Below are 19885 nucleotides of genomic sequence, written 5' to 3' on the forward strand. Positions count from 1 at the left end.
ATGTGACATGTACAAGCTATTTTAGATTTAATATCAGCAGATAGGCAGTGTTATTTTTCCTGCATAAGGAAGCTTTATACTTCATCATATAGTGAAGAAAGGAAAGAACTGGCCCTTCCAGGAATGTATAAGGTACGTACACAGATATTTTTCTCTCTCAAAAACAAGAATGAGCAAGTGTGAATTTTCTGTGCACAAACTGCTGGATAAGATTAAAGGTGTCTTCCACGTAGAGGGGGGGGGGGGGGAAGGAAAGCTCTGCTCTTTATAATATAAGGAAGCAGCATACTAGTAATGACGTATCCAAATAAATTGCTATTTATTTTCTTCAACAGAACAAGCGTCAGTATCATATCAGATTCTCCATAACAACAGAAATTCTCTTCAGTTAAGTTTTCAATCTTTCATTAATACATAATACTGGTCATTACACTGTCATCTGAAAGGACACATTTTGCCCTTCCCTTGACATTGTTGTGTTGGAAAAAAACATGGGATCATTGACAAATGGGAGAAAAATTCGACCGCTGTTTTACACAGTAATATGAGTGACGTAATGTCAAATTAATTTCTTTCATAATTGCAGGAAGGTTTATAACTGTAAATTCACAAGAAGTATGAATCCTGAAAGTTAAGTCATGTATTGGGATTTTGCTCACTTTACAGGAAAGGTTTGTATTCTGAAACTTGTACTGTCATAAGTATACCTGTGACTGCTCATATGCAACACTTCTCTCAATTTGTTTTCAGGAAGCAGATTTTAATATTCAATTTCTTGTTGTTTGTATCACTCCAGAAAATGTAATTGTTCCATATCAAAATATTCATTGAGCAAAGACATACTGCCAGCACAATTCATGGGAACTTGCGGAACTGGTCAGCTAAAATGTTTTGAATGGAATTGCTTGCTGTGGAATGGGTCCACAGCCTTTATGCACTTAGTAAGAATAATTGTCACTGCTTGTGTCTCTCAAAAATTATTTTATTCTTTTATTTAGTATGATTGTAATTTTGAGTACTACTCATCTTCAGGCAGAAATCTCAAATGCAAATATACATTTAGGCACTGCCACTATTTAAAACTCCATCAAATTTGGTATTCAACTGTCAAGCAGGGCCATAAAAGTGTGGAAAATTATGTTACTGTTGTGGTTTTTGCCTGGTTTTATGTTTGTGTATAGTATGACCTGAACACCATTTGTACTCATTTGGAATGACTGCCATATTTATGCCTGTGTGTATATTTGCATGTGAGATTTCTGTCTTAAGGTGGGTGATACTCAGAATTGCAATCACATTAAATAAAAAAAATAAAATCGTGTTTTATGGCCATAAGTGGAAACAACTATGTTTGAATGAAATGAATAATGATGTAGGTATAGTTGCAATTAAGGTGTAAGATCTTTGTAATATTTAATTTCTTCGTAATCTATTAGTCATTCCATGTTTGACTTCTTTTGGCTCTATATTGAAAGTGAAAACCTAGTGAGTGTTCCATGGTGGAAGTAATTTTTTGGAGGAAGTCAGCCAAGATACTTCTTGTGAAGTAACCTTTGCAGGTTTAGTAACTACAACAAATACTTCATTTGCTTTTGTATGCTATGGAAAATACTGGAGGATTACGTCATGAGGCTAATGTGGTAATATTTGATCAGCCATTTTATCTGAAGACAGTATATACCCTAGCAAGTTGACACTGAAATCCTGATGGATACCATCTCATAATGTCTTTTCATGGTAGTAATGGGGTTCACAGTATAAGAACCTGGCGTGAAGAAATGGTTCAGCATCATCTATGCCTTTTGTAGGCGAGCATAGGGTGTTGAGAGAGAGGACTCTGTACTTCTCAGACTTTCCACAATAAAAACTACTTTCATTTAAGTATTTAACTACAACAATGTATTTAATCTTGTCTATAATATAATGTTGCAGGCACAATTTAGACAACATGTATATTTTATCCCTGCAAATCGTTCTAGTTCCTCATTATCTTTCAACACTTTTTAATATTTATTTTCATTAGTGGATAAAGAATTCAGTAAACCAATTATATGAACAGCCCACTAAGAAAGAAAGAAGACTATTTTATTGTGTAAATAACAGAACTGATAAAAATTTGAAATATTGGGCAAGTGATGGACCACCAGTTACTGTAATTTCCATAAACGCTTACTCCAAGATGCTGCAGTAGACAAGAAAATTCATTAGGTTCATAATTGTAGATAATTTAATTTTGTGTCATCCAGCATGGAATTATATTACTTGGGAAGAGCCCATTTTCAAGTTATGAACAAAAACTCTGATTTTTAAGGATATATTCTGTTATATTTATGGGGAATATCCGAGGAGACAAAGTTGAAATTCATAATCAGCACCCTTAAAAACACAGCGAAGCAAATTTTCAGAACTACTCCAAAATACTCTAGGTAAAAATCACCATTTGTTTAGTGTATGTTTTCATTGTATCAGCTGCAACAGATACAAGTCCCTCTCTGTTTGTGTGAGGAGCTGTTTGTTAATTTTTGTAAGACAAAAAAAATTGAATATTTACAGGACTTAGTAAACCAGTGCATAATGGAAGTGTTAGTGATAGTGTGCCAGCGTGGTGAGGATCCAGAAAGTGAAGTGTCAGGACTATCAACAACAGAAGGAGACCGTGATGGTGACTTGGCAAGTCCTGCTCCTCACACAGCATCCAGCAGTGACAGCCCATATCCTCCTTCCTCACCATTACAACAGCAGGAACGTTCATCACCAGCTCTTCCACTGACTGATCCCCAGGAACGTGCCCTACGTTATCTCACCAATTGCTACACAAGAGTAGCCACAGAGGAAAGGAATCATCCAAAGGTAAGTCTTTGAGCCTGAATCTGCATCTGTCATTCTCATTGTATACATAGTAATTTAATTGGTGCCTCAAATAGTGGATGTTCATTATTTTAAATATCTCATTAGATTGGTATTTATCTTTCATAACTTACTCCTAGTGGAGGTGTTCATGTAAGAGCCTTTCCCAAGTAAAAATTAATTTATTGGTGCATATTTTGATTTGTAATTACTTATAACACCTTGTTGAGATACAACATTCTTCTTCAACTTTGTAAATGGGCTAATGACTTCTCCTAAGTCTGATCCAGATTCATCTCCTACGGAACTTTTGTTCAAAAAAAAAAAAAAATAGTGTTGTTAGTGTTGTCTCCCCCCCCCCCCCCCCAAAAAAGTGAAGTGGTTTAGGTGTAACCTCTTTTTTTTTCAATAGCCTCCAACCGCTTTTCATCCACAGTGAGGAATACTGTGTTAAATACTCACTGTTCTTGTATGGTGTATAATCTTCACTCTTAATCCATACTTACTTCCATAATGTGTCACAAAACAGTTTTCAGAATCGGCAGAAAAGGCAGTCTTTGTTAGGTTTTCACTTTAAAGAAAGTTAAGTGTTGATTTTAAATGACACATTTTCAACCAGTCGGTGTTAGTTTCTTGAGGATAATAAGAAACGTGTCAGTACAAGTTCCAGTGAAATGTAATTTTGCCTATACTGAATGTGATTTCAGGCTGTATATTAGAGATGGGCAAACTCATTCTTCCTTGAGAACTAGTTCACTGCTGATTGTTCTTTTTTGGGAATCATTCACTTTTACTCGTTCACCGTTCGTTTGTGCTTGGTATACGGTTCTTATGAAAAACTGAAAACTAGTTGTGTAGGTGACTGACGGATGGAGGGCACCAAGAGGAGGCACTTGCCTCACCCACGGAGTACAGAGTTTTTATTCATTACAGAATTCTCACACACTTGTAGAAGTAATTTTCATGATCCTGCAGAACCACTCGTTTAGCCAACTGTAGCGTTATGTGGCCGATCGCAGGGAGATAATATATATGGTGGCGCATGGAAAACCGGCCCCGAGTACAGACTGCTCACCAATTACACAAGATTTGTTGCCCGTTACGAGCAGATACAACAAACAGATAATCATGTAATAATTAGGCAGAGAAGAAATAACAAATAAGCTAATGCAAGCAACAATGGCAAAACAATAGATGACGATTGTTGGGGGACAATGGGCAGTCTAGTACTCGGGGCCGATTTTTCGTGTGCCACCCTGTACCACTAAAATAATATTGTAGAAGTTATCACATTCTCTTTACAAAATATGAGAGCAGACACTCGATTATGGAGCGCAGGTTTCATTCGGTTGTAAGTCAGCCTGCTTTCCATACATGCTGTTTTACCTTGGATCAAAGAAAGATGGAAAATAGCTGCTTGTCTGTGCCGTACCGACTTCCTTCACTGCCTTCTTCGAAATATTGTTGTGGAGTTGCGTATGAGGCGTTTCACCGCTGTCGTGGAACCAAATTCCCCGTCACAGCTTTCTGAACGTAATCAACAATAGCTAAAGGTAGCGCTTCCTAGAGCTATGTTTTGTTTAACAGAATGCCATGTGCATTGCACTATGCCTTAAAAATTTTTTTCTACTTTATCACTTTCGAGAAAGATTAGTCAAAGGTTCTTTATGACTGGTTCATTTTTGTTTATAACCAATAGTATTCTCATTTCTGATAGTTTCATACTTCAGATTCTTCGTTTTCAGTATCAGTTTGACGTTACTTGATAAAAATGTGTTTTCTAAATAGTTTGCTGTTTTATTTCCCAACTTACTGGTCATTTTCTTGAATACATGTTAAATGCCATCGTAAAATGATATAATGTTAGATCGTCAACTTGAGAAATGTGTCATTTCCAGAATGAAAATAACAACACCGAAAGGTTTACTTCAAAGAAGGTAATCGTGAATCACGCCTGTCTTATAAGTATCAAAGTAGCCTACCCATAATAAATACGAATATTGAATCGATATCCATCATTTCGCGGAGAGTTCCGGTGGCATGACACATCTCAAAAGCGATCAGTTAATTTATATAAAAAAATGGCTATTTTAGAGCCTTGCCCCCCTCCTTGGAAAAATTTCTGCTGACACTCACAACTAGAAGTATTATACCTTTCCTTTTCGAGGGAAGATTGTAGCAAGTGCAACGTCTTTGTTTTCTGTTCAATTATGTAAAATAATTCACATTCACAAGGGAATTACTCACTTTAAATAACTAGCCAGTAATGAGTCGTCTATCAAACCAACATTAATAGTTTTCTTTTGCAATTTGCTGGTGTCTACATCACATTGTCTGCACATCAAACTGCCTCTCCATTTGAAAAGACATTTCTTTCTGAGCCAAAATGAACCCCAACCCACTTATCTTCCCCAAGCTTCAAAGTTAGTTTTTCATATTTATTTTAGTTTTTCCATACATTACAAATTAGACAATAGTGATGACAAAAAGTATAATTATCCTTAAAATAAGGTACGAGATTAGTTAATGACTAATTTCACGTGTAATTGGCTTTTCTGCGGTAAAGTCCATGTGCTCGACAGAACCTGCATTCATCCAGGTAACTCATGATATGTTCGGTACACAGTGGTGCTTGTCAGAAATATATAAGCTGTGCTCGTAGGATCCTGCCTAACCACACTCTCAGAAAAAAACAACAAAAATTTTTTTACAAACGATATTATATGTGAAGGCGTAGCTTCTTTATTGTTTTGTTTTTTGTAACTGTACTGTTTGTATATAAATTTAAGCCATTAATGTTTTGTATTTGTGTGATTGTGCTACTTAAAGTGATGTTGCTATTGGCTGACTACATCATTTGTCCTGTGATCGGAATATCTGCTATCATTGGTTGGCAAGATCACATGGCACGAGCTACAATTGGCTGACAAAAGTACATTGCAGTCTCGATTTCAGTGCTTCAGAAGCTACCATACTGTATTTGGAATCCATATTTATACATTCATAATACAAAAATATGCAATATACATGTTCCCAGGCATAGAAAGATCTTCCGAAAATGTGTTGTCTTTTGTTGGGTTTTGTTTCCTAAAGTGTGCCAGGAAGTTTTAGGCCAGTGTATAAAACCTCTGACATTCAGAGGATTGATCAGTTTTATAGCCACAAGGGAAAGTATGTTGTCTCTTAACATGGAAAAAAAATTGTTTTCTCACGGGGATACTGTATTTTCACCTGGGGAAAAGGTTTATTTTTAAATGGAAAATCTGGAGAAGCTTTTCTTTTTTAAGTTGTTATTTAGTTCGCCCACCCCTCCACCCTCTCTTGTCCGCGTGTACACCCTGGAAAAAGTGAAGCTGCAAAAAAAGTAAGAATGAGTCAGAAATAATTGCATCTTTTCAGCTTTTAACTAAGCTGAACAAAAATCATTTAGAGTTTGAAATATTATCCTTTGTGACTGAACTTTAGATATTACTTACGATGTAGATCCAAAAAAATTGCTTTGTTTTATTTGTTTCTAGGAATTGAATATAAACTGAGAAAATATCAGAAACAGAAGTAATTTGAACTGAAATGATTGAAATTATTGATGCATTTGCATATATTATGTGTGGAAGCCTTTCTCCTCAGTTGGAATTGTTCATTCATACCTACATCATTTGGTTCCCCTCAAGAATTTACTTAGCTTGAAGGTAACTGTTCTGTACACAAAATGGTGTACACTCATTGGAGTCTGTAAAAATGGCAGAGGAAACTTATGTTTTTATTGTGTCATCCACTTCTGTTGTTTTTTGTTTAATCAAATTACTGTTTTGTCTTGGTCCTGTCCTAAAAATTCAGAATCTTCATCAGAAATGTTCTGAGCTACCTCAGCAAAGTAGTACTGATACTTAAGATTCCATCTCTTCAATAGCTTCACCACTTGACAATCAATGAAAGCTATTTTATGGAAATTCAAGAAGCTGTACAACAGATGCAATGTCAAGGCATTCTCTTGAATACCAGGATATATCAGGAAGCAGTGAAATGTTTCTTCCAGGAAACAAGGACACTGCCTGACAATAAAGAAAAAAAAAGCACTCGGGAGGAGGAAGCAAAATAAATCTTCACAGGTTGAGGGAGTATGTGATGCTACTTCAGTGATTACAAAATTGAGCCAAATTTACAAAGGATTTTACAGTATGAGCCCACTTATTTAGTATGACTGCACCTTCTGTGGTCTGGATGCATGAACTGATTTTGTTGGGAAGGGTGTTACTAAGCCATTATATCCTTTCCTGAGGCGAGATGGCCCACAACTGTTGTATTTGGTGCAGGATGTCCTGGCTACAGGCACTGGGACAGAGCTGAGATCCCAGTCGGTCCCCCACATGTTCGAGGGCAGGTCTGGGTGGCCATAGGAGTACCTTACTATAACACAGACAGTTGATAGAGAGACTCATGCCATGTTTGGACAATCATTAGCCTGATGAAAAATGACATGACAATACTGTCGTGAGAGGTAACTCATAAGCATGCAGGATGTCTGTGACATACCATTTTGCTGTCACTATTCTCTCAATTGCTACCATTCGTGACCAGGAGTCATACATAATGGTTTACCAAATCATGTTGCAGTAACACAGAGTCTATGTCTATCCAAGATACTGAAAGAATGGAACCTCTCCTGAGGTTGCCACCATAACTGCCAATGATGGTCATCTAGTGTGACGCAGAACCGCAATTCATCACTGAACATAAAGTCAGGCCATTCATCAGCAGTCCCTGCTTTCTAGTCACGGTATCACTCCAAATACAGCTGTTAGTGGTGTGTTAATGTCAGGTTGTGCTTGGGATAGTAATTCCCTAGTCTGTCTGCTGCTAGCCTCCCAGCTATTGGTGTAGAATGACACATAAAGGTGCAGTGAGTCCATAACTTGTTCTTGGTTGGCAGACACAGAGGTGGAGGGCTCACAGTGTTCTTGGTGCACAACACATCGATCCTCTGTTGTGGTGGTCAGGCACAGCCGAACAGAATCTTGGTATGAGTATGCCTGCTCTCATGTCCCCATGCAGTTGAATATTGGCCCACTGCCACAGCAGACTGCCTCACAAATCTGGATATGGCGTGACTTAACCAGTTGGCCAATTGGAGACCTACAATGACATCTCCATCAAACTCTTGTTAGGTCTCACAGTGATCCCTCGACATCTGGCGATGTTCGTGCCCCTTACGGTATATGCGCTGTGTGGGTGTATCGAGTTACATTAACATTTGACCAAGTCTTATGAGTGCTTCACTTTTTGTGCCAGGAGACAAAGAACAGACATCGTGATGTGGTGTAGCATCATTTAGCATGCTGTTGTATTTCTGTCGGTGGTTGAAAGTTGCAAACAACAAGCTGTGGACAGTCACATTAACAATCTGAGCACGGTATACCTCTTGCCAATCACAATTATGCAAGAAAGTGAGAGTTATCAGGCTAAGAATAGGACATCGTCCATAAACACACGGCTTCCTTTTCCAGTGATATCAGTCAATATATGGAACTTTTGGAGTACCATTTTAAGCACAACATATTTTAACGAAGTGTATTTTATTTGCTGACAAGTAGACATCTCTCTTCTTATCTGGTGATCTAGCCTCTATTTTAAGTGACAGTGAGACTTACTTTAACATTTTGTGTAGTGTCAGGCTTCTCACTAAAAGGTTTGGAGGTAATTTTAATGAAGTCTTGGAGTGTCTGGCTGATTCCCTGGTTTTTCTAGTAATGAGGCAACTACACACATGTGAGGGGGAAAAATTTAGTACTTGGTAAGCATATACTAGTTTCATTGGGTATTGTTATACACAAGGACTATTTTAGTTTCCTTAAAAAGGACAAAACACACACACACACACACACAAAGTACTACTACTACTACTACTACTACTACTACTATTCTGCATTGTAATATATTGATGCCATTCTACATTCAATGTAGGCTTACTTCTTAAATATAAATTTTGTACAAGCTTGATTGACCTACCAGTATCTACATATCCAATGGAATCGCGTTAGTATGTCTCTCATTACCATGTTTTCCCATGTAATAGTAATACAGTTTTGGAAGTCTCAGTCCTAGCTGCTTTAAACACAGGTTAAAACGATTCATTTATACATTCTCCCTGCCCTATTAGTGTTTTCAAATTTGGTCATATCAGTAGTGTTTACCCACTGCAGCTTTTGTTGCTGGGAGTTCTGGTAGTGGTGGGAGTAGGTCATCTGCAGCTGTGGGATGAGAAAACATGCAGAAACAGTGCTTTTCAGTGCCAGCATCTTTGCACATCATACATATCATTTTCTATGGTAGAAATGAAGCTCAGAAATAGTTTTTATAGGTTGGCATTAACCCTGAAGACTTCAGACTTTTACCGACAAGCATCAGTTGGAGGCAGGGATGAAGTTGTAATCGCCAAACAATAAAGTGAATATTTATTAGTGTTTAACTCTGCAGCTGGTGTCCTTTGTTTTTGTTTGGCATTTGACTGACACAGTTTGTGGTGTTTTCTTTTCTTTTCTTTTTTTTCTTTCTCTCTCTTCTTTTTTTTCCCACCAAATAATGTACTGATACGTCAGGACAAAAAGATGGACAAAAAGACAGTGAGTAAGTTAACATACAAAGAAAAGTGGAACTTTATTCAGAAACTGGACAAAAATTCACACATGAAGTTTATTTATATTGCATGAAAACTTAAAATTAACTGTATGAACGTCAAGTAAGATGGTGAACAAACAAAAAATAATTGAAGCAGCATGTTTGGTTGGGAAAAGGAAATGGCAGTCATAAACTAGGGTGTGACTATCAGTCTCCAGATGTGGAAAACGTGCCATTGAAGTGGATGTAATAAGCTTGTGCTTTGAATATTGCAATTAATGATACTGTGGTTCAGGTTAAAACAATATATTTGGCACTAAAGAAGGGCTCACAGATTTCAAAATATCCAATGGTTAGATCAAAAGGTTCAAGAACTGAAAAAATTTTGTGTATAATTGTGTTAGAGGTGAAACTGAAAGTGTAAACATTGAAACTGTTACTCACAGAAAAATTTGCATCAATCATAAAAAGGGACAGTCCCAATGCTATTTTTAATACAGATGAAATAGGCTTATTTTTTTCACATTCCACATGATAAAATTTTCAAGTTCATAAGAGAAATGGCATGGAGGGAATTTAGTAGAGGCTAACTGTCCTTATTTTGTTGTAATGAAAATGGAACAGAAAAGTTGGTGCCACTAATAATGGGAAAGCAGAAGAATGTGTGAACATTTTCATGTAAATGTATTTCTTAAGTTGAAAGCATTGGTAACAACAATTATATTCAAATAGTTATTGCATGCCAGGGATGGAAGTTTGGGTGTTAGAAAAAGCAAAACCATCCTTTTTATTGAGCAGGCTGCAGTGCAACCCCTAGATACACCGTATCTACATAATATAAACATAGTGTTTTTTTCCTCCCAGTTGTACAAGCCACCTTCAGCCATTCGGCTATGGCATTATAAAATGTGTGAAACAGAAATACAAGAGATTCTTGTAAAGAAGAGGCTGGTCTATCTTCAAAATTGAATTGGAAAGGGGGTGAGCTTTGACACCAAGTATTTTGTAAGAAGTGCCTAGGATTCAATGAAAGAAAACACAATCTCAGACTGCTTCAAGAAGGCTGGCTTGCATTGGATATGTACAGAAGACATCACTATAAAAAATGAAGGAACTGGAGCTGAACAGTGGCAGCAAATTGGCAAATAAAGGGGCAAGTAGAAAACACCTGCTGCATTAGCTTTGATGTGTATTTTGAAGTTAATGAAGATGTTGCTGCCTCTCAGGCCATGACAGTTGATGAAGTCTTGCAGGAACAGATGACAGAAATAAGAAAGAGATGAAGATGGGATGAACCAAAACCTTAGTATTTTCACATGGATATCAGTTGGTTTTTGCCTTCCACTATCTGCCTACTACTTCAGATTTCATCTTATTTTCCCATACCTCATGCGTTTCAAACTTTTTGTGATTCCCCCCCCCCCCCCCCCAATCTGTGTTTGGATGTATTCTTGCATATTTTTTCAGACATATTTCTACATTTTTAAGCGTTTTTATCCTCCACCGTCAATCCTTGCAGAAAAATTGCCTTATCCCTAGCCAGAACCCAATCCCACATACTCTTCCTGTGTGTTGTGTGGCTCATGCAACCCCCCAAATGGCCTTACCATCAAATTACCCATCTCTGGCTGCAACCACTCTTTCTAAAATGACCTACATCTGTTCAGATTTTGCCATTCCTTAATGCTCACCAACGTAGTCCTACAAACCCATGTCAGTCAGGCTCAAAACTCCTTGCAGTATTTTCTCTCCATCCACAAAATTCAATTCTTCTCCTATGCAGTCCCAAAGTCCTGGATCCCATATTACACATTGAAACTCTTGCCCTCCAGGAACTAGAGCGACATGCACAATGCCATCTCAAAAAAACTCTTCTTCCTGTTCACTTCTTACTCCTGCCTTGGACTACCAACATCCACCACCTCTACAACAACTTCCAAACCTCCCCACTTCCCCTCATAGCTGACAAACCCTGCCTTCCATATGTACTACATTTACCCCACCTTCAAAAACTTCCTCCCACCACCATACAGAATCCAAAACATAAGTAGACCCAAAACACAGTCATGAACCTTTCCTCCAAAAGCCTTAGCCCCATAGAAGCACCAGCCCTATGAAAAGGCCTCACCTTTTGCCCCACTCCCAAATTCCACCAAGTGGGACTTCTTAAAGACTTTATCTCCTTCTCCTGGTCCCTACAGTTGAAACACTTTCTTGCTGCCAACCCTACCAATCAGACTCAATCAAAGACTAGTATTGAACCATGCCAGACACAGTACAGTCCTCCATCCAAACTGATCCACCCCCACTGCAATTTTAACTTTTCGGAATTTCTTAACATCAAACCTTGCATGACAGTCATTCCCCCAAATCCCTGAACATGCAAGGTAGACCGAGCGAGGTGGCGCAGTGGTTAGCACACTGGACTCGCACTCGGAAGGACGACAGTTCAAACCCCCATCTGGCCATCCTGATTTAGGTTTTCCGTGATTTCTCTGAATGACTCCAAGCAAATGCTGGGATGGTTCCTTTGAAAGGGTATGGTCAACTTCCTTCCCCACCCTTCACTAATCTGATGGGACCAATGACCATGCTGTTTGGTTCCCTCCCCCAAACCGACAAACCAACCATGCAAGGTAGCCTTATATCCGCTGAAAGAACCGCAATCTACCACCTAAAAACTGATTCTGATCTTATAGTCCTACCTGCTGACAAAGGCTCCACCACTGTGGTTTTGAACCACAAGGATTACCTGGCAGGAGGACTCCAGCAGCTGTCAGAGTCATCCACCTACAATCCCTGCCATGGTGACCCCATTCCAGTAATCCAGTAGCATCTCCTCACCCCTACCACTCCACACACTCCTACCTTCTACATGCTTCCTAATGTCCATAAGCGCAACCGCCTGTGACACCCCATTGTGGCCAGTTACTATGCTCCCACTGAGAGAATCTCAGGTCTCGTAGACCAACATCTCAGGCTATTATCTGCAACCTACACTTGTATATAAACTATACCAACAATTTCCTCCACCAAATCTCCACTGTTTCTGTTCCTTTACCACATGGTGCTCTGCTTGTCACTGTTGATGCCACTGCCATTTACAGTAACATCCCTAATGTGCATGGCCTTTCCGCTATTGAACACTATCTTTCCCAATGCTTGAAGGATATCAAACCTACAACATCCTTTCTTCCTGGTCACTATAACCAACTATATCCTCAAAACAATTATTTCTCCTTTGAAGGCATCTCATACAAACAAGTCCGGCGTATGGCTATAGACAACTGCGTGCGACCATCCCATGCCAACCTATTCATGGGACATCTAGAGGAATCTTTCCTAACCCCTCATCTGGTTCAGATTCGTTGATGATGTCTTGGTGATATGGATCAAGGATGAGGACATCCTATCCACATTTCTCAAGAACATCAGCACCTTCTCCCCCATTTGCCTCACTTGGACCTTTTCAACCCAACAAGCCCTGTTCCTCAATGTTGACCACCTCCTCAAAAATGGGTACATCAGTACCTCCATTCATATCAAACCTACCAATTACCAACAATACCTCCACTTTGACAGTTGTGACCCATTCCATACCAAGAAGTCCCTTCCATACTGCCTAGCCACTTTTGGCCATAATATCTATAGGGATGAGCAGACCCTCTGGAAATATACCAAAGGTCTTGCTGAGACCTTCACAAACTGTAATTACTGTCAAACCTTGTACCAAAACAAATCTCCTGTGCCATATCTCTCCACCCACCCACCACTCCCAGCCCATGGGGCTCTTTTGCAGGTTCATGCATGGCTACCACAAGGGCCTTTCCACTTCCGTGCCCCATGTCTATCCTTTTGCTAATCTTTTTCCCCTCCCTTGGGGAACAAGTCTGGAATGTTGTTGGAGATGTGTTCTGCATATTCAGTAGCCGATATCAGAACATTCTCTCCACTATCTATCGTTCCTTCTTTCATTTTCCGTTCCCCTTCTCCTACCCTTCCTCCACTTCAGCATTTGAGGTTCCCCTTTTTCTTCTTCCTCTCGGTGTGCTCCTGAAGGCCAGCCCACATGTCTGACATGTAACGGGTGATTGGGTAACATGTAATTTGCAGCCCCGGGTTGAGAGGAAGTGTTCACACATACCCTCTGGTAAAGGCCAGGCCCAGGGAGGAGTGATTGCCTGAGCTTCTACCTTTTTAAATTGCTGATCAGTCCCTCTGTCAAATGTTCGGGAGATGTGACCTGATTGTGTAAACAATCACCTAAGGTGGATGTGCCCGCTTCTGAAGGGTGGCCACCAGTTGGAAGGAGTGCGCCATCGGAGATGCTGGCAGTCATAGGGGATTTTCTTGCACTGAGTCGACGTCTGCTAAACGTAACGGAATGAGGCTAACTATTCAAAGACCCTCCCAGCTGCACCACGGTTCCTCATAGTTTCACATACTGAAGATGGTCAGTCATTTTCTACAGTAAATCTGTCCATTATTCAGAAAGGTGTTGATGCAATTACTGGCTCTGTGAAATTTTCCTCTCATTTATGAAATGGCACTTTGCTTCTGGAGACTACTTCTGATTCTTGAGCATAACAATTGCTTGCAGATTCACTCCTCCATGGCTATCCTGTTCATGTCGAGGCCCATCGAACTCTGAATTCTTCTCATGGTGTTATTTACACTAGGCTGCTAGATGGTCTGACTGAGGTAGAAATCCAAACATACCTCTCCGATCAGGGTGTGTTGCAGTCCATCCGGTGATGACAAAAATAGATGCATCCTTAGTGCCCCACGAACTCTTTTTCTCACTTTTGATAGAGTCACAGATAAAAGCAGGCTATGAAGTTATCACAGTATGACCATACATACTGAACTTGATGTGGTGCTACCAGTGTCAACGTTACAACCACACTCGAGAGTCCTGTCAACACCAGGCCAAATGTGTAACCTGTGGTAGGGATGCTGATGAGAGCAATTGTCCACCTCCTTCTCCGCAGTGCTTCAACTGCAGTGGTGACCATGCCGTCTCCTCCCACAATTGTCCTGTGTATCTCAATGAGTGGGCTTTCCAGGCGATCTGGGTGAAGGAAAAAGTGCCTCACTCAGTCACTCGCAAGTTGTTGGATAGTTGGAAATCCTGCATTCTACCAACTGGCACCCACAGTACTGTTCTTGTCACATCTTGCTCCACGAGGGACATGGCCACACAGACATGTAACCTCAAATTGAGCACCACGGTTGTGAAATAACCCAGCATCATGGTAACGTCCCCATCTCCCCTCCTCCAGCTGTGCAACCAGCCACAAACTTTCATCTCATGGGGTGAAGTCACCTGCTACACAGCTGGATTCCTGGAAAGGAGAGAAAGCATACTCCTGTGAAAACTTCCCACATCCCTCCAGCCAACAAACATCTGAGGCTTCCTTTGCCACCCAGAAAGGCTCCAAGAAGTCAAACAAAAAGAAACAGTCTTCTCCTTCACCAATTCAGAGATCCTCTTTGATGATGTTGACCACGTGATACCCTCGCCTGGCCGACCTTTGTTTCGCCAGTACACACCACCAACCGTTTTTCTGCCCTGGACTCTGCCGACTGACAGAGGGAGAATGTCGATGTCTCTGTAGACCTCATGAAGCAGGATCCTCCTGCCTCTGTGCCCTGAAGTAGCAAGTCTTCGAAGGTTGGCACTTGGCATCTGCCGATATGACATCCCTTCATTTTTTCCTTGTCATGACTCTCCTCCAGTGGAATGTTCGCAGCCTTTGGTTCAACAAAGCAGACTTACGGCTACTCTTAGAATCGCAGTTCCGCTTTTACTCTGCCTCCAGGAAGCAAAATTGCATCTTCCTGACCTCTTTGAGCTTTCGCATTTCTTCCCAGTCCGCTTCGTCCTTCCCCCAAGAACGGCATTCTATCTCATGGAGAAATCATGCTGCTTATCTGGGATGATGATCATAGTGAACCATCTCCCTGATGAACGGCTCCAAGTTGTTGCTGTCCACATTTTCCTTCCTCACTTGACCTTTTCCCTTTATACCGTTTACATCCCTCCATCATTCAGAATAACCAGGGCATATTTCCTCCAGCTTATTGGGCAACTCCCTCACACCTTTCTGCTGCTCAGTGGCTTTAATGCAAAGCATCCCCTTTGGGGCTCACCCAGAACCGGTCAGAGAGGTGCCCTTTTGGTTGACCTTCTCAATCACCTTAACCTCACCTGCCTTAACACGGGAGCACCCATGTTCCTTTCAGACTCCACTCACACCTATTGTCATTTGTACCTTTCCTTCTGCACTGCCCAGCTTGCCCATCATCTTGAGTGGTCCGTTCTCTCCGACACATACTCTGGAGACTGTTTCCTGTGTGCCGTCCAATTGTTGACTTCTATCCCAACTACGTGCGCACCAAAATGGCAGCTTTCTAAGGCTGACTGGAAGCTTTACCCCTCCCTGGTGACCTTCAATGAACAACACTTACAGTTGTTGTGACCATGTATAATATCTTACAAACATTATCCTTACCATCGCAAAAGTTCCGTTCCTTCTACTTTCACGTTACTGCACTGTATCCCAGTCCCTTGGTCAACTGAGCCATGCTGAGACACCGTTCACCCATGGAGACATGCTCTCCATGTTTTTAACTGTCATCGTAAGATGACAATTTGCATTCATTATAAACGGCTGCATGCACAGTGTCATTGCGTTCTTCAGAATAGCAAAAAAGCTAGCTGGATTTCATTTACTAGTTCTTTTAAGAGTTCCACTACCTGTTCTGTTTTGAGGGCCATTTTCTGATGGTTCTCTGGGACCAAGGTCCATTCTCCAATTTCCAGCCTGACAGTAGCAGATGATGTCATAGTGGACCCTATTGCTATCTCCAACACCTTGGTCTGCCATTTTGCAGAGATTTCATTCTCCTCCCACTTCCACCCTGCCTTCTTCCATCGGGAACAAGCGGAGGTGGCTTGGGCAATACCCTTCTCTTCTCAGAATAGTTAGTGCTAAAATGCCCCCTTTAATATGAGGGAGCTAGATCATGCTTCACTTCATGCCAATTCTCTGCCCCAGGGCCAGACAGTGTTCACATTCAGATGTTGCAGCACCTTACTCTTGCAGGCAAGCAATTTCTCCTTCAACTGTACAATGGCATCTGGGCAGAGGGCATGTTTCGCAGACACTGGTGTGAAGCCACTGTCATACCTACACCCAAGCCCAGTAAGGAATAAAACCTTCCTTCTAGTTATTGCCCTCTCTCACCAGCTGTGTTTGCAAGATGATGGAATGTGTGATTCATGCCCGGCTGGCATGGTGGCTTGAGTCTCACAATTTACTAACCACTGCACAGTGTGGATATCGAGCATGCTGTTCTACAATTGACCATCTCGTCACTTTTCCACCCGTGTCATGAATGGTTTCCTGCTGAAATACCAGACTGTAGTTGTGTTTGTCGATTTGGAGAAAGCCTTCAACACCAGTGGGAGGACTTGTATCGTCCATAGTCTTTGCACGTAGAGCTTCCTTAGCCGCATGTCCCATTTCATTCAGAAATTTTTACAAGGCCGAGTTTTCACAGTATATGTGAGTTCTGCCTTGTCAGACACCTTTATCCAGGAAAACGGTGTGTCTCAGAGTTCCGTCCTGAGTGTTGTCCTCTTTGCTATCACCATTAACCCTATAATGGCTTGCCTCCCGCCGGGCATCTTCGGCTCCCTTTTCATTGACAGTTTTGCCGTCTATTGCAGTTCTCTATGGACCTGCCTCATTGAGCGATGTCTTCAGCGATGTCTTTACTTGTTGAGCACTGACAATGGGTTTCATTTTTCCATTGGCAAAACCGTTTGTATGAATTTGTGGCAGCATGATTGGTTTCTTCCACCATCTTTAAATCTTGGGCCTGTTGCTCTTCCTTTTGTTGAAACTATGAAATTCCTGGGGCTCATGCTCAGTAGGAAACTTTGATGGTCCTCCCATATGTCTTACCTGGCGGCCCATTGTATGCGGTCCCTAAATGTCCTACTAGTCCTGAGTGGTGCTTACTGGGGAGCAGATCAAACCATCTTTCTCCATTTGTACCGGTCCCTTGTCCATTCGAAATTAGACTACAGGTGTTTCATTAATGCGTCTGTGTGTCCATCCCTCTTACGCCACCTCATGGCATCCGTTTGGCCACTGGCACCTTGTACTCTAGCCCGGTTGAGAGCCTATATGCAGAAACTGCCAAACTACCACTGCTGCCGTGACGTTCTCCTCAGCAGATACACGTGCCATTTGTCTGCCATGCATGGCCACCCATCCTATGCCTCCTTCTTTGATGACTCCTTTGACTGCTAGTATGGGGCACGTCCTTCTTCTCTGTTACCTCCTGGAGTTTGCTTTTGGCTCTTGCTCCAGCAGCTTAACTTCATGCTACCAGCCACTTTCCTGATGGATGTGAACCCTTCACCACCTTGGCTTCGTGCGGTGGCCCTTGTTCACCTTGGACTTCATTCCCTCTATCACCTTCAGTTTCAGTTTGGCAATAGTACCTTCGTGTAAACTGATGGCTTTTGAACTGACCGTGGTGTCAGGTGTGCCTTTGTCATTGGCACTGGTGTTTTTTGCTATCGGCCTGCAGAACGCTGACCAGTATTTACAGCAGAGCTCTTTGCCGTGTATCAGGCCATGCAATACATCCAGCGACACAGGCTTTTCAATTACGTCATCTGTCCCGACTCTGTCAGTGCCCTTCAAAGCTGTGTGTGCTGGAGCCAGTGTGATGTTTATGTGGGTGCCTGGTCTCATTGGTCTGACAGTAAACGAGGACACTGACATTGCTGCCAAGGCTGCAGTCCTTGTACCTCAGCCTACTAGTTCTTACATTTCCTTCGATGATCTCTGTGTTGCTGTCTGTCAGCAGGTGCTGTCACTTTGGCATCCCCACTGGTCCTCCCTTCATGGGAACAAGCTCCAGGTTATTAAGCCTCTCCCAGTGGCTTGGACGACCTCCTCTTAGCCCTCTCGCCATGAGGAGATCATTTTAGCTAGGTTGCATATTGGGAACTGTCTTTTTAGCCATCACCATTTGTTAAATGGTGCTTCCCCACCACTTTGTGATCATTGCCCTCAACCGTTGATGGTCTGCCATTTCTTTACAGAATGCCCTTTTTTTTAACCACTTACATTCTCATTTGTGTTTGCCATCTGAGTTACTGGCTGTTTTAGCGAACAGCTCATGGGTTGTTGACTGCGTTTCAGTTTTTATCCATCATAGCAATATGGTGAAGGACATCTAATCTTTAGTTCAGGACCTCTGTTTCTCTATAGCGTATTTTATAGACCTTCCTCCAAGTTTTTAGCTGTGTTCTCTTCCGTAGATTGGGATTAACATGTAGTCATTTTTAACTCCTATCTTTGTTTTTGTGTTCTACAGTTTTGACATGGGCACATATGACTAGTTGTTTTTGTGCCCCCCCCCCCCACCCCCCCACCCCCACCCTACCCCACTCCACCCCGAAATCCCACTGTTCAGCCACAAAAGAGCATTTCCTTCGTGACTCTTACCACTCAGGACTGGAGCAACTGAGTCACATTCTCTGCCAGGTTTTTGACAACCTCTAGTCGTGCCCTTAAATGATGAATAGCCTACCCACTATTCTCACCTCCTCCCATAGTGGTATTCGGCCACCCACCAAAACCGAATCTACAGAAAAGCCATGTCTATCCCTACACAAGCCCTACTCCCAACCCTTGCCTCATGGTTCATATTCCTGTAATTGACATAGATGCAAGACCTATTCCATACATCCTCCCACCACCACCACCACCACCACCACCTACTCCAGTCCAGTCACAAGCATCACCTATCCCATCAAAGTCAGGGCTACCTGTGGAACCAGTCATGTGATCTACAAGCTATGCTGCAACTACTGTGCTGCATTCTACAAGAGCTTGACGACCAGCAAACTGCCTGTCCACATGAATGGCCACCGACAAACAGTGGCCAAGAAACAGCAGGACCACCCAGTTGCTGCACAAGTTGTCCAACACAACATTCTTTATCATACCTAAGGAAGAAGGGCTGTCATTCTGTTGAATATTAGATAACACAGAAATCTGGGGAAATGGATTATCAGCTAAGGGGGGAAAAGCACAAAATGTGTGACCATTATGGCTGGAAATCAAGTGTTAATATAGGAATGATTCACTGGCAATGAGCAACTGCAATCAGTGAAAATCTTGGCATACCTGTGTTTGCCACTCCCAAAAGTGTGTTGCTTGTAGTATACCAGTTTCTCTTTATCAGTTTTAAAACAATTTATCGTACTTTATCTTAGGAGACACTAGTCGCTGCTGCTGCTGCTGCTGCTGCTGCTGTTGCTGTTGTTGTCTTCAGTCCAGAAACTGGTTTGATGCAGCTCTCCATGCTACTCTATCCTGCGCAAGCCTCTTCA

General features: G+C 41.6%; 1 protein-coding gene across 1 annotated transcript in view; it reads left to right on the forward strand.

Moving 5' to 3' along the window:
• The window catches only part of LOC126161816 (ubiquitin conjugation factor E4 B), a 288976-nt gene that overhangs the window by 47810 nt on the left and 221281 nt on the right, over nt 1-19885 (forward strand). The window contains exon 6 of the mRNA XM_049917917.1: nt 2554-2850. Coding sequence (XP_049773874.1) covers nt 2554-2850 — 297 coding nt within the window. The remainder of the gene's footprint in view (nt 1-2553; nt 2851-19885) is intronic.

This window comes from Schistocerca cancellata, chromosome 2 (assembly GCF_023864275.1).
Source record: "Schistocerca cancellata isolate TAMUIC-IGC-003103 chromosome 2, iqSchCanc2.1, whole genome shotgun sequence".
NCBI lineage: Eukaryota > Metazoa > Arthropoda > Insecta > Orthoptera > Acrididae > Schistocerca > Schistocerca cancellata.